Source organism: Lepisma saccharinum, chromosome 29 (genome assembly GCF_977018435.1).
Source record: "Lepisma saccharinum chromosome 29, izLepSacc3.1, whole genome shotgun sequence".
In the NCBI taxonomy this organism is placed as follows: Eukaryota; Metazoa; Arthropoda; class Insecta; order Zygentoma; family Lepismatidae; genus Lepisma; species Lepisma saccharinum.
Genome location: NC_139257.1, coordinates 46,733,380 through 46,745,971, shown reverse-complemented (window position 1 = coordinate 46,745,971; position 12,592 = coordinate 46,733,380). Strand labels below are relative to the sequence as shown.

At 39.4% G+C, this 12,592-nt stretch overlaps 1 protein-coding gene across 7 annotated transcripts in view; it reads left to right on the top strand.

Annotated features, from left to right (window-relative positions):
• Nucleotides 1-12,592, top strand: part of snu (ABC-type transporter snustorr) — a 490,105-nt gene that overhangs the window by 346,446 nt on the left and 131,067 nt on the right. Inside the window, exon 1 of one of the 7 annotated variants that reach the window (XM_083114469.1) lies at nucleotides 9,742-9,815. The exons of the other annotated variants lie outside the window; for them this stretch is intronic. Coding sequence (XP_082970595.1) covers nucleotides 9,757-9,815 — 59 coding nt within the window. The 5' untranslated portion in view covers nucleotides 9,742-9,756. Of the gene's footprint in view, nucleotides 1-9,741; nucleotides 9,816-12,592 lie in introns of those variants that run through there. 7 annotated transcript variants of the gene reach the window in all.

The window sequence follows — 12,592 nt, the reverse complement described above, 5'->3', positions numbered from 1 at the left end:
GGCAATTGATCGCCCTTCAAGCGCCTGTTGCCCCCTCCCCCCCCCACACACACACACCGGGCAGCTTTACGCAATTCCCCAAGGACGCGCCCTACCGAAGGATAGCCAGCCTTTCCTCCATGAAAAATTGGTCTTCATGATCTCTTCTTGTGGGGACGATCTGATTAGCACGTGAAGAGATTCTTTCATTGATACATTTTCCAAGAATATTTTTTTAATAATCTTCTCCAAGACGTCTCCTGCCTATAGATTAGTAACGAGTATTTTGAATTTACAGTTGAGACTGCTTTATACATAATCAGACCTACGTAAATTTATGTAGGTCCCGGTAAATATATGATTTAAAAATGTGTTAGTTGCCGATGAGAGCAATTTATGCGCTCGAAACGTTGGAAGCTAAAGCCGATTTAACCTGGCTAGTAATCCAAGAATACCTGTTCGAATCACGTCGCCAGGAAAGCTACAGTTCCTAATGGTCATTCTGTTTGAACTATATTTTAGCAGGGTTCGCACTGACCTGAAAATCCAAAAACGTCAGGGAAATCAATCTTTGAGTAAAACAAATTAACGAAGAACCAGGGAATTTTGAAAGTACATAAAGAAACTGGAAAAGTCAAGGAAAATATTATTATTTTAATGTTGGCCAGGAATTTGAAATGAAAATACATTCCACTTTTGCTTGCACCATCGTAATAGAACATGTTTTATAAAAAATGCTTTTACAGTTTATTTTTGTTGATATATTTTTAACAATGCTCAATAAACATTATTCTCTTGAATGACAAGTTCATGTTAGTACTTAAGACCTGGTTATCATATTAAAATATCAAAGATTGGTCTGGAAATCCATTTCAAAATTGCTTGAAAAAAAAAAAGCTGGAAATGTCAGGGAATTTTTGTCAAAATAAATGGAGAGAACCCCGTTTTAATGATTTAGTTGTAGTTTTCTGCTTTGAAGAAGGTGAATGACGATTCTGACCTTTTTTGAATAAAGGAACTCACCGAAACGCCAATACCAAATCGGGAGTTGAACTCATAAACTTCAAAGCGCGTGGTGCACTTTTCTATCGATACACTAATAATAGCTATAGATATCTATTTATCGTAACAACATCGGTGAGGGGGTCATTTACACCCCTGCGCTCCTAGACAGAGGTAAGTGAACCAAGGATTGGTGTTGACTGATTTTGTAGAGGACAAAGAAAGGAAGAACTCAACTACATTCAACTTCCCCACATCAAAACTTCCGCACTCTCACACGCAATACAACATGCTGATCTTCACATTGTATTTTCACACTGCTTGATGAGAGCAGAGCAAGGTTTTGACGCGGCTCTGAAACTCTCAACTCATTATCCACCTCATCAAAACCCGGCTTCATTCGACACAAGGGGCGACGACCAATTCCCACGAGAAGCTTTTCTTATAGTTCGTTCACCAAAGGCAGGTTTCGAGGATTCCTTGCCCCCAAGATGACGGCCAGGAAAAATGCTTTTTCTAATAAGGCATATTACTCGAGAGAAAGTTCAAATTATTCTTAACTTTGCAGTGCTTGTGCGTTTTTTAACTTTTAATCCACCCTCTGAATGTTAATCTAATAGGATACAGACAGTTTGTTATATGTTAATATCCCGCACGTTTTCTGCTTTACGTCCAGACAGAACGCTTCGAACAATGGGAAATTGCCCCCCTTCGGCATCCTTCTAAAACAAACTAATTCTTTGAAAACGCATGATTGACGAGATTCAAACTGATGGACCATTGCGTCGTAATTGAACGCGCTACTATTGGCAGTTGCTATCATCTACCCTTACAGCTGCGACTTGCACATAGTCTTTGTACGAGTAAATATTCTGTTTCCAGAACAATGAGATCTGCTGGTGAAAGATTTTTTCTTAATGTATCATATTGTTTGTTATCGTCAGGATAGAAGACGACGAAATATATTACGAAGTGAGGTCATGCATGAAGACGTAGGTTCCGTTACTGGTTAGTTAAGATTACCGGAAAGTTGAAAAAGGTGTACATTTTTTGGTAAATGTAAAAAAGTTTGTTTATGAATAAGTGTCTGGTAGGATCTTTTACAGTAGAATGAATGCATCCAGAGGCGTCTCGTGAATGCATGCGGTGCATGCTGCGCATGCGTCAATTGTGGGAAAAAGAACAGCTTGCTCTGCGTCGACATTAATGAGCATTTCTACATTCGAATTTCTTCATATAGGAGAAGTATTTATTTTACACGAGAGCGCTCACCATAGCTTATATTACATTTCTTGGATCTGAAGTGGAAGAAAGTAATAATTCTCTTTCCACAATTGACGCATGCGTCACTTCAGATCCAAGAAATCTTATTTGGCATAAGATGGACGCAGGCAACAGAATTTGTGAACAGGCCACCTTTTATATGAGGATGCTTTTCACTGAATAATTAAAAAAGTATCTATCAATGTCATCAACACATATCGCTGGGATGTTTTCATCATTTGATTTACCCATCATCACTATATAATATTTTCTCCCTGGTGGCATCCAACGTATGCCCATTGTAGAAATCTTGCACAATGCTAATCAAATCATCACATTTTCATGAAAATCTTTTTGATGGGCGTCATCAAGACGTACTGAACTGATGTTGAAGTTGGAGGCACTGTACAATTCTGTGTAAATTTCGAAGACTTTTTGGGAGACTTCGTTGGACACGGAGGATGATTTACCAAGACTTTTAAGAATCTTGTATGACCACATGCAACTTCAAGAGCCTCCGTGATGGTCAACACTGCTGCTTGGAGTGCCCGAAGCACTTTACTGCCTTTCTTAATCTTGTCAGTTATATTGAATTCATCTTCTGCCTCTTCAATCGTTTTCTTTAATGGTCCTTGTCTTCATTTTATCATAAAACCTGTTTTCTTCTTTTTCTGCCTACTTTCGCATTGACTGGTGTTTTAGCCATTATAATCCAGTAACGTTACAGATCAAACTGTAAATGAGTTATCAATATAAAGGTAATAAGCTAACACTGCACTACATCACAAATTCCATTCGGAGCAATTCGCAGTTATCACTGTTAATTCCATCACACGCAGTTGGTAATTCCGTCACGGTGATATAAAGCGAATCCATTAACATTGTTGGACATGTAAGTATTACACATGTCAGTAGTATTACCAAAACATACCTTTGCAGGAAAAGTTTTACTTCCGTGAATCAATAACCTTCGTTTTTATGCGAAAAAATTGAAAAATTGTGACGGAATTACCATTTTACGTTACGTATTAAAAGACACTTATGTCTCAGTTTACACACACACACTACCATAGTGAAATACACCAATTTGTTCTTCTAGGGCGTGTTAATCTTGCCATACTACCATATTAGTTCCTTCTTGGCATATACAGCGAGTTCATGTACCTTGCAGCCATCTTGCAAAATAGTATTTCGGACCATATTCCGTATTGCTTTAAAGGAAACAAAGGAATGTTCCATAAACTACAAGTATAACCCTCCTGTGATAACATCTTCATTTTTATGTACAAGACCAGAAGGTCTGACATTTCCGTGGAGCTATATACTTCGATAGATTTGATCACACTGTAAAAAGTTTATTAGTGAAATGACGATCCATGATCTAGCAACCTAAATAAATCACCATTCCCGTTTTTAAATTTAATGATTCAGTTCTAAAGAACTAAATTTATAATGAATATAACTAATTTATAATCATTATCAACCTATATGCACGATAAAATATGCAGATTTAAACAAAATACGGTTCAACTGCAACTGTTAAAGTCATCTTACTCCATCTCTGGCAATAACTTCAAAGCAGTATCCTCTCATAAGGACCTAGGCATTGTTTTCGACCAAAAGCTCACATTTGAGGAACATATTTTATGCACCACAAAAAAGGCCATGCGTCTCTTAGGTTTACTCTACCGTTTCACTGAAATTAGTGACATCTCAGCCCTCACTTTGTACTTCAAATCATTCATCTCCCCAATAATAGAATACTGCTCTCCCGTCTGGTCCATGGCATGTCCCACTCACCTCTCCAGAATCGATTCAGTCTTTAACTTCTTCCTAGCTATAGTCCGTCACAGGGTTCCCTCATTACGCAATTTTTCATCTCCGCATCTCTTGTCTTTTCTAAACTTACAAACTGCTTATCAGCGACGTTTGCAGAATGATTTCAGTTACTTATACAAAATTGTGAATGGCAAAATCCGTTGCAACACACTCCTTGAGGAATTCCACTTTAGAGTACCTATGCGCACAACTCGCAATACAAGGTTATTTTATACAAAAAAAACTAGACTGGAAATTCAAAAAAGATCTCTCTTTTATAGACTTGCCACACAATACAATGATCTCCCCTCAAATATTGATATATTTTCCTCCGAGTTTGCCTTTCGGTCTTCTATCAGAAGAAATACTTGTAATTAATATCACATAGTGCAATCTCTTACTTATTTTTTTGTTCATTTGCTATTCACTTTTATGTTGGTTTGTTACTCTTAATTATTTCTTATTTATTTTTATTTAGTTATTTTATTTTATTTTTTATCTTTATGCTTATTATAATTATTGCTTTCTCATTGTTGACAATTTCAGTGTAAAATGGCCACCTGTGCTGTATCTGAAATTTTCTCAAATAAATAAATAAATAAAATTTAAAGTAGAATAATGTAAAATTTTACGATTACTTTTAACAGTGAAGATTTGCTTAGCGAATGATATTGGAGCAGAAAGAAAGGTATGTAGGCCTATATTGGTTACTATTTCCTGATCAAAGTTATTTCAAGTATTGAGTGATTTGCTAGCTCCAGATAAAACTGCAAATAAGCCATATGCCGAGTTGAAATCACATTTCCAGTGGAAATTAATGTCGCACGGTAACGTTGCATTTTACATATAATGAAACAACAAGATCAAGTATTAGTTGCAGAGTTTGTGATTTGTAGGGAGACAAATTTATGGTAAATAAAAACTGAGGGGAGCGGTAAATAAAATGTTAGATCAGCGGTATATACCAGCGGCGAAAGAAAAACAGACTAATCTTATCGCTGCTACAGCTAGCAAGTTCAATGAAACTGGAAGTTGAGTAGACATTCGGGAGAAGAAAGGAATGTAGCTTGACAGGGAGCGAAGTTTTCGAACTGAGATCATGTGCATGGGAAATCCCAATTTGCAGCATCTTCCTGATGTGATCGAAGATAAAACGTTCTTCAGTTGCAAGTGGTAGGAAACTATAGGCAAACGTTTCGTTACAAATCGACAGTTTGCGCACACAACCTCGATTGCCGGTTTTTGCGTGTTTTCTACTTAATTTCATAATATTTCACGGTTATTTCGCGAAAAAGCGTTCATTTCGTGGAAAAGCACACATTTCGCATTACTTCGCGAATAAAACTCATGCATATTTCATCATTGGGGGTGTAGTTACGTCCGGAATGTTCAAAATTGCATCTTTATTTCACATTTCGCGATTTCGCGCATCGCGAAAATTCAATGTCCCTAGTGATTTGAATCGAACACCACGAAGTTTAAAGCGCGCGAAAGTGCAAGTTGATTGATTGATCGAGTTGATGTTTTTAGTCCACTTTACGCACAGTAAGGCTAATCGGGACTGGACCTACAGTTTAAAGTGGGATCCGAACTACTATGTGCCTATACCGGGTATCGAACCCTGGATCCCTTGAGTACAAGCCGACGACACTACCACTGCGCCATCGGGGAGGTTCTAAGTATTTCCAATTGTCGCTTGCTTCAGACCAAGAAAGTAAGAATTTTGTTTTCTCATGCCGTCTAAGTCCGCAATCTTGCTCGTCGCTAACGTGGCGTTGCAGCCACACTAATTCAATTGACAGGTTCCTGCATTACATAATTCTGCAGATTCGCCCCCACGAAGATAATATCAAAAAGAAAGCTAAGAATAAAAGCAAGAGTATGCCCAAGGACGAGGTTAACCAACTAATGTGAAAGTCATGGTTGTTCCTCCACCCACCTCTGCACCGGTCCGCCATTGAGAGAAGGCTTTCGCTGCGTCCTTACACGCACAATGGAAGGCGTGAAGTAAGTTTAACACGTGTTGCGGCATCTTCTGGGATTTTTGGATCGTGTTAAAAGGTGTCTTTGTAACAGAAAACTTAGCCAGTTAAACATTGTAAAGGGTGTGAAGTAAGGAGTGGCCTGTGTTCCGTAATGTATTCGAACCTAAAAATAAAAGTTTTACGGTTACCATCACTTGTCGATTTTGCACGCTTATTTATAAATCCGTCTGCCTGACACGCGGGCGACCTGGGTTCGATACCTGGACTGGGTGATATCAAATGGGAATTTCTCTGACGATGCCCCCTGCATAAATTGGCTCTGGTGTTCACTCAAGCTCTAATGAATGGGTACTTGAATGTAAACCATGGCAAGTAAAGGAAGTCGAAGCGAGGTGCTGATCACATCACCTCCAGTATGACCGAAATTGAGAATGGTGGGGCCCGAACTCCACAACTCATCGCTTCATTGTATTTGTAAAATCCATAGGGGTTTTCTTTACTTTTTTTATTGTTGTTTGTAAAGAACTATTCGTGTATTATGGATGTCACAAGCTGTAACCCTATCTTGATTGATTGATTTTCTTTTATTTTACTTCGCTTTTTGTGCAACTTTTGGCTAATTTGCGAAGAAGAGTGATGACATGATGAAATTGATGAATGGACAAACATCCAGGCCCAGGCTCTGATTCGAACCCGTGACCCCTGGTGCCGTAGCGCGATGTGCCAATCCAATCTTGTGGAATGTGGAGGCTGGAGATGTATACCTTTGCATACATTTTAGGACCCCGGAATGAAATCGTAAATTCGCCACTGGCATTTGATACTTTACGAAAGCAGGTCGGTAAGTGAAGACATGTCTTTTAATCATGTTGACTTTGTGGACCATTCGCTACATTTTATCGTTGCAGCCATTCCTGTTTATAAAGTATCTACAGTTGTATCTCTTTCGCATTCTGATTATTTGCGACTGCTTTTCTGGTTCCAAGTTAATCACTCCCATAAGAAAGAATTGATGAAATACATGGGTGACAAAAACGTTAAGAAATATCCTTCTGATTTAGGATTCGAACCTAGAAACAGTAGCATCGCAGCGAGTTCCGATATCCAATTTTTCACAAAGATCTTCTTGTTGTAAAGTCTTTCGTAAGCACCAAAGTTGGCGTATCTAGCTCCAGAAGGTTCCGAAATATCGATATTTGACGCCGACCGTTGTAGAGCTTTCAGCTTAGATGATTAGTGCAGCAAATAGTAGCGGTCGCAGGAAATCATAGAACGAGAGATACCTTGCAAGTATGCAAATAAGGATAATTTTGGTAACTCAGAAATATATTTCTATTGGAGAGTTAGGACTTAGTATTTTGTTTCAAGCTTCAATCAGCACCCCATATTTAGTTCATGAAGATAGACAATGATCACGTGGTACCTACTTGATTGATTCATTGATTTCGTGTTTTAAGTCCACTTTATACGCAGTAAGGCTAATCGGATCTGGACCCACAGTTTAAAGTGGGATCCGAACCACTATGTGCCTCCACCGGGAATCGAACCCGAGACCTCTTGATAACAAGGCGCTGCTACTGCGATATCGGGGAGATCCCACGTGGTAGTGTGTCTACTGTTTCGATATAAACATCCCCTGCCCAAAGGAAAGGGGATGTATATGAAGATTTCCCGGGTGAATGGCGTTGTAGAGCATTTATTTGATCTACAGATTGATTAATGTGACCTTTTTGTTGTATGATTTATTTTCATCGACAGGGAGAACGGACCTCCCTATCCTACACAGTGCAGGCGGAAGGGTACCACAATTGTCCCTAAAGACATTTCGAGCGAATGTATCAACGAACAGATTTGAATTATCTATATATTGCAGTGCATCAATTTTTCTCACTCATGGTCATTTGCTGCAAGGGCTAGACCCTACAATGGTGTCGTGTACAGTGTTGCCACAATCTGAGGACACAATTTCCCTTTCCAAGGGGCAAAATTTCCCTTTTGGGCCCATTTTTTCCCTTCACCTAAACAAATATGATAATAATAATACTTATTATTATTATTAGCAGCAGTAGTAGCAGCAGCAGCAGCGGTAGTAGTAAAATTTCCGTTGGTCCATGTTCGTATGAATAAAGAACGTTACACAAATTTTTCACATTCATGTCAGCTTCATCGCTTTCTGGTCAGATGTCCCAGGTTTGAATTATGGTCAGGAATCTATTAAATCGTTAATTCTCATCGTTACAATTATCCGAAGATACAGAAAAGCTATATACAATAAACTTAAAAGAAATATAAATAGATACAGGCTTATATTCAAGAGAGCAGAAATAGGAAGGAACAGAAAAACATAAAAATGTGAATATGAAACTGGAACTTAACATAAACTGTAATAAGGTAGAGTCAGAAATCTTAAAATTTCCCTGAAATTGCGATATTTTTCATCGAAATTCCCTTTCCCCTTTTGGCTAAAATTTCGGTCCGAATTTCCCTGCAAAAGGGAAATTTCCCTTCTTGTGGCAACACTGGTCGTGTATGCAATGCTGTATTAAGTGTTCTGTATATTCTTTTCGAATACTTTTCTCAGACAGGAATTAAAACTTCCCAAAGTTTTATCATCCAAGTTGAGAGATGATGACAGTGTTTTAGAAAATGTGTTTTTTGAGAAGAGCGGGTCTTTTTCCACTGTCTGTGAGGGATTTGTTAGTGTATCCTTACCTTTTGTGTCTCCCTGTGCAGGTCACTTTACAACCTTGAGTTTTAGACCTTTCTGAAGGGCTCTTTACACCTTTTTGTGAACTTCAAGGTAAGGGTTGTAGACCAAAGGACTTTTCCTCGTATACTTAGAAGGGTGAAAATGGCCATACCTGCCCATACACCCAAAACGTTTAACCCATTCATTCATACACGATACCCTTCTGGTATTTGAAACACCATGGTTCTTCGGTATCTAAACTTACTGATGTGTATATTTGCGTTCGTACTTGTTGTGGCTACACTCACAGTGCTCACCTCGCTATTAATAGACCAGAAGCAGGAAACCAAGTAATTAATCAACACTACATTGTTGCACGTTTATTGCCGCACCCACTCCCCCAGCCTAATTGCTCATTGTTGTCTCCAAAAGGGCAGAGGCGTCCTATTGATGTCCATTAAATCGGCAATTCCGATGCGAGTCGATACCAAGATGCATCTAAGGTCAGCGGGCGAACCATGGGCCCTGCATTGCCAGTTGGTCCCTTGGCTTCTGGTAGTAGAGAATTACGACATCCACCTTGATGGTTGTGTGTTTATCGCAATGAAGTTTGGTGTGAGTAGCTGTCTAAGGAATGTCTATAAGGTGTATTATCCGGGTGCAACTATATAACTATTGGAAGGTGCGGTATGGCAGGAATTTGCCACTTATAGTGTGATAGTCGTGTCTGCAATATTTTATCCAGTTTTGCAACAACTGTGCTTGTGTAGGAGAATTTGTTGTTGAACTGAAGGTGTGGTCGTAGCTCGTTACTACAAAGGAAACCCCAGAAGACAGATTTTTGTTTTTCAGCAATAGTGTGTCCCTCAGTGTGGTTGCCCAAGACCAGTGCACCAATAAAAACACCGTGGGTTGTGGTGCAACACCCCCAATTACACCGCCAACATGAGAACTCTTGAGCCACGGCCCGGTATGGGTGTCGTGTGGTTCCTCTGAGATCAACTTTCCCGTCTCGTGATAATGGTTCGCTGCAATGCCTTGCTTCATTGCCTGCATGGGTGTGTTGGCGTGTCCCGCAGGTGAGTACATCTCGCTGCGCATGTTCTCTTCTCCGCACTGTCCTTCCTGTCGTGTACGTTTTGCCGCAATTTCCTGCTCGATTCCGTAGGACACCATTTCTTTCTCACGGCGTCATTGTCTCCGACTGAATGTGCGCGACTTGCTTATTTCTTCATATCGCGTGGGAAAAGTGCTTTCACGCTTACTTTCTCTGGGCAATTTCTTTTGGGAGGAGAACGAAAGGGAAAATGTGGAAAGGCTAACTCGGAGTCACGCTCTTCCACAACCCATATTTACCATTCTGATGCACGAGAACCATGTCCTAAGTCCGAACAACACAAACCGATCACACCACTCGTTTCACTATTTTACCAAGATTTTATACACTTTTGGTCGTTTGCCGACTTCTTATTCTCAGCGTCTGAGGATGAACCATATCGAAAATTTGATATCGCGATATATCGTCACAGACGACACGATATGGTATGTCTTCTGTATCGCGATATCGGCGATATCGTAACGAACTCTGAGGTTCGTAGGATCGAAGCAACAACCTTTAACCATTCAGGTGGGTGATGTAACTCGAGGTATCATTCATCCTCTTCATTTGAGCACTCGCTCTTCATGGTAAGCCTATTGGTAATGAGCAAAAGGTACAGATATCTACACAGTTGAATGGCAAACACAACACTTGAGTTTAAACCCCTACAGATTGGATCAGCATGGCTGAGAATAATGGTATACCTGTCTCTACACTGCAGTCGAAGTTCTGTGAAGTTTGATTCTGAAGGCCACTGTACAAGAGTCTGTCTTCCTTGAACCGTACTTCTCCCTGCTCCATTTCAGGCTCGTCACGAACTGCCTGACGCTCCGTACTAAAAACGACTGCTCGACTGACTGCCCGTTTAGAATTGCTCGTTTTGAACTGACCACTGACCCCTCTCCTCCCAGACATTTATTCCAACTCAATTTACTCAATATCGCCGACTCAGTTATCTGACGACTCTTCCATGATCGCGATTGTTTGCACCTCTTTGCAACAATCGCGATCCAGGAAGCTCGAGGAAGCTCTTCAAAATCTGACAAGACATTTCTTAAAATATTTCCTGACTGGAAAGGTGACGGCTAAATGTCTGTCGTTCGGAGGTCTTTGTGCTTTACATTTCAACAATTCTACAGATTGTTACGATATATATCGCCAAAATATCGTCACGATAGATCGTCTAGTTGATATCGCCTGGACGATAATTTTTCAAAATCCCGATATTCTGTGGAAGTATTAGTTGCAGAAGTACATATCCTTCCTCCTTATCTTACTATCAGATCTGAATACACTTTACACGCATGAGCTCCGTAGCTAGACATTTCGGCGCGCCCTAGGCAGGATTGCCCCACCCCCCGCATTACCAAGCACGGACATTTTATGTGCCTCCTTCGACATTTTTATTCATATACCATGGCTTGTGATATATATACTTCCTACAAATTTTGAAATGAGGAAACAGAAAATCACGTTAATAAAATAAGTTATATATAAAGATTCGTAATTCGAATTTCTAATTTTTGAAAAAGAGTTTTAACATATTTTAGAATATTTCAGTTATGTCTTAGTGTCTGAAGAACATTTTTTAAAACATTTAAAAAGAAAGTGTGTTACCAGATGACACTTTTGGGAATGTGCTGAGCTACCAGTGAAATCATGCTGCTTCTACAGGCTACAAGCTGGCCAGTCATAAGGTCGGATGTTGCCCAAAGATTGCTACTGTGTTTGCATAAGGTTTTATGTTGTTTCTACTGTAGCCCAGTAACACACAACAGGTTTTATCCGTTGTTCTCGCATTCACTGAAATGCGCCATACAGCGTTATTAGGTGGAATGCTTCAATTTTGCATTCTCTTAAAATTAGCGCATTTCATATTTTTTTACACTAACTTCAACTTAATTATCCCTGATAACCACTTATCCCCTTCACATTATACTTCTTTCTAAAAAACTACATGTAATATATATAGTCGATCAAATTTTCACGGTCAATACATAATAATGTTGTCCCTGTTACTGCCTATTTCTCTGTTGACACACATTCAATGCATTTACACCTCCAGAAAAACACAAACGCCTTATTTTCACTTGTTAAGAAATTTAAACATTTTAAATTTTGTCGAAAACATATTTCAGAATTTCCCAGTCCAAGAAGTATCGAGCGTTTGCTAAATTTCTCATACCAGTATGCGCAAGGCTCACAGGATATGCTACTGATAATCATTACTTGGCGGTTACTTGTCGATTTGAATCTCACCCGACCTCGAACCAGGGTTGTTAGAGGTCCAGGCATTTTTTGAAAAAGGTAAAAAGAAAACAATTCCGGTCCAGGAGAGAAAATCGGAAAGTGTAAATGGGTTCTGAACAGTAAACAACAGTTCAAGTTTCGTATTGAAATGAAACATACGCAACTTGGACCGAATTTAAATTTGGCGAGAAAAAGGTTCCGGTCCTGGACCGGAATCCAATAAAACTCATTACAGTTTTTGGGTTTCTGGACCTTTAAGGCCGTGCTAAATTTTGTGGTAATTTTTCGATAACAGATGGCAGCACTGTTTGCCATGGCAACCGAGGGCCATGTTGCCAGATCTCCGCGTAATCAAGGTAGATACATACAGGTTGGTCGATTAGGGTACTCCTTGATGGGATATAACGTCACGTTGGTTAGCAGATTTTATTGAAAAATCTAAGTAGATGTGGAGCAACGTAATTGTTTATCATGAGATTTTAGTTGTATGTTCTTATTGAAAAAAAA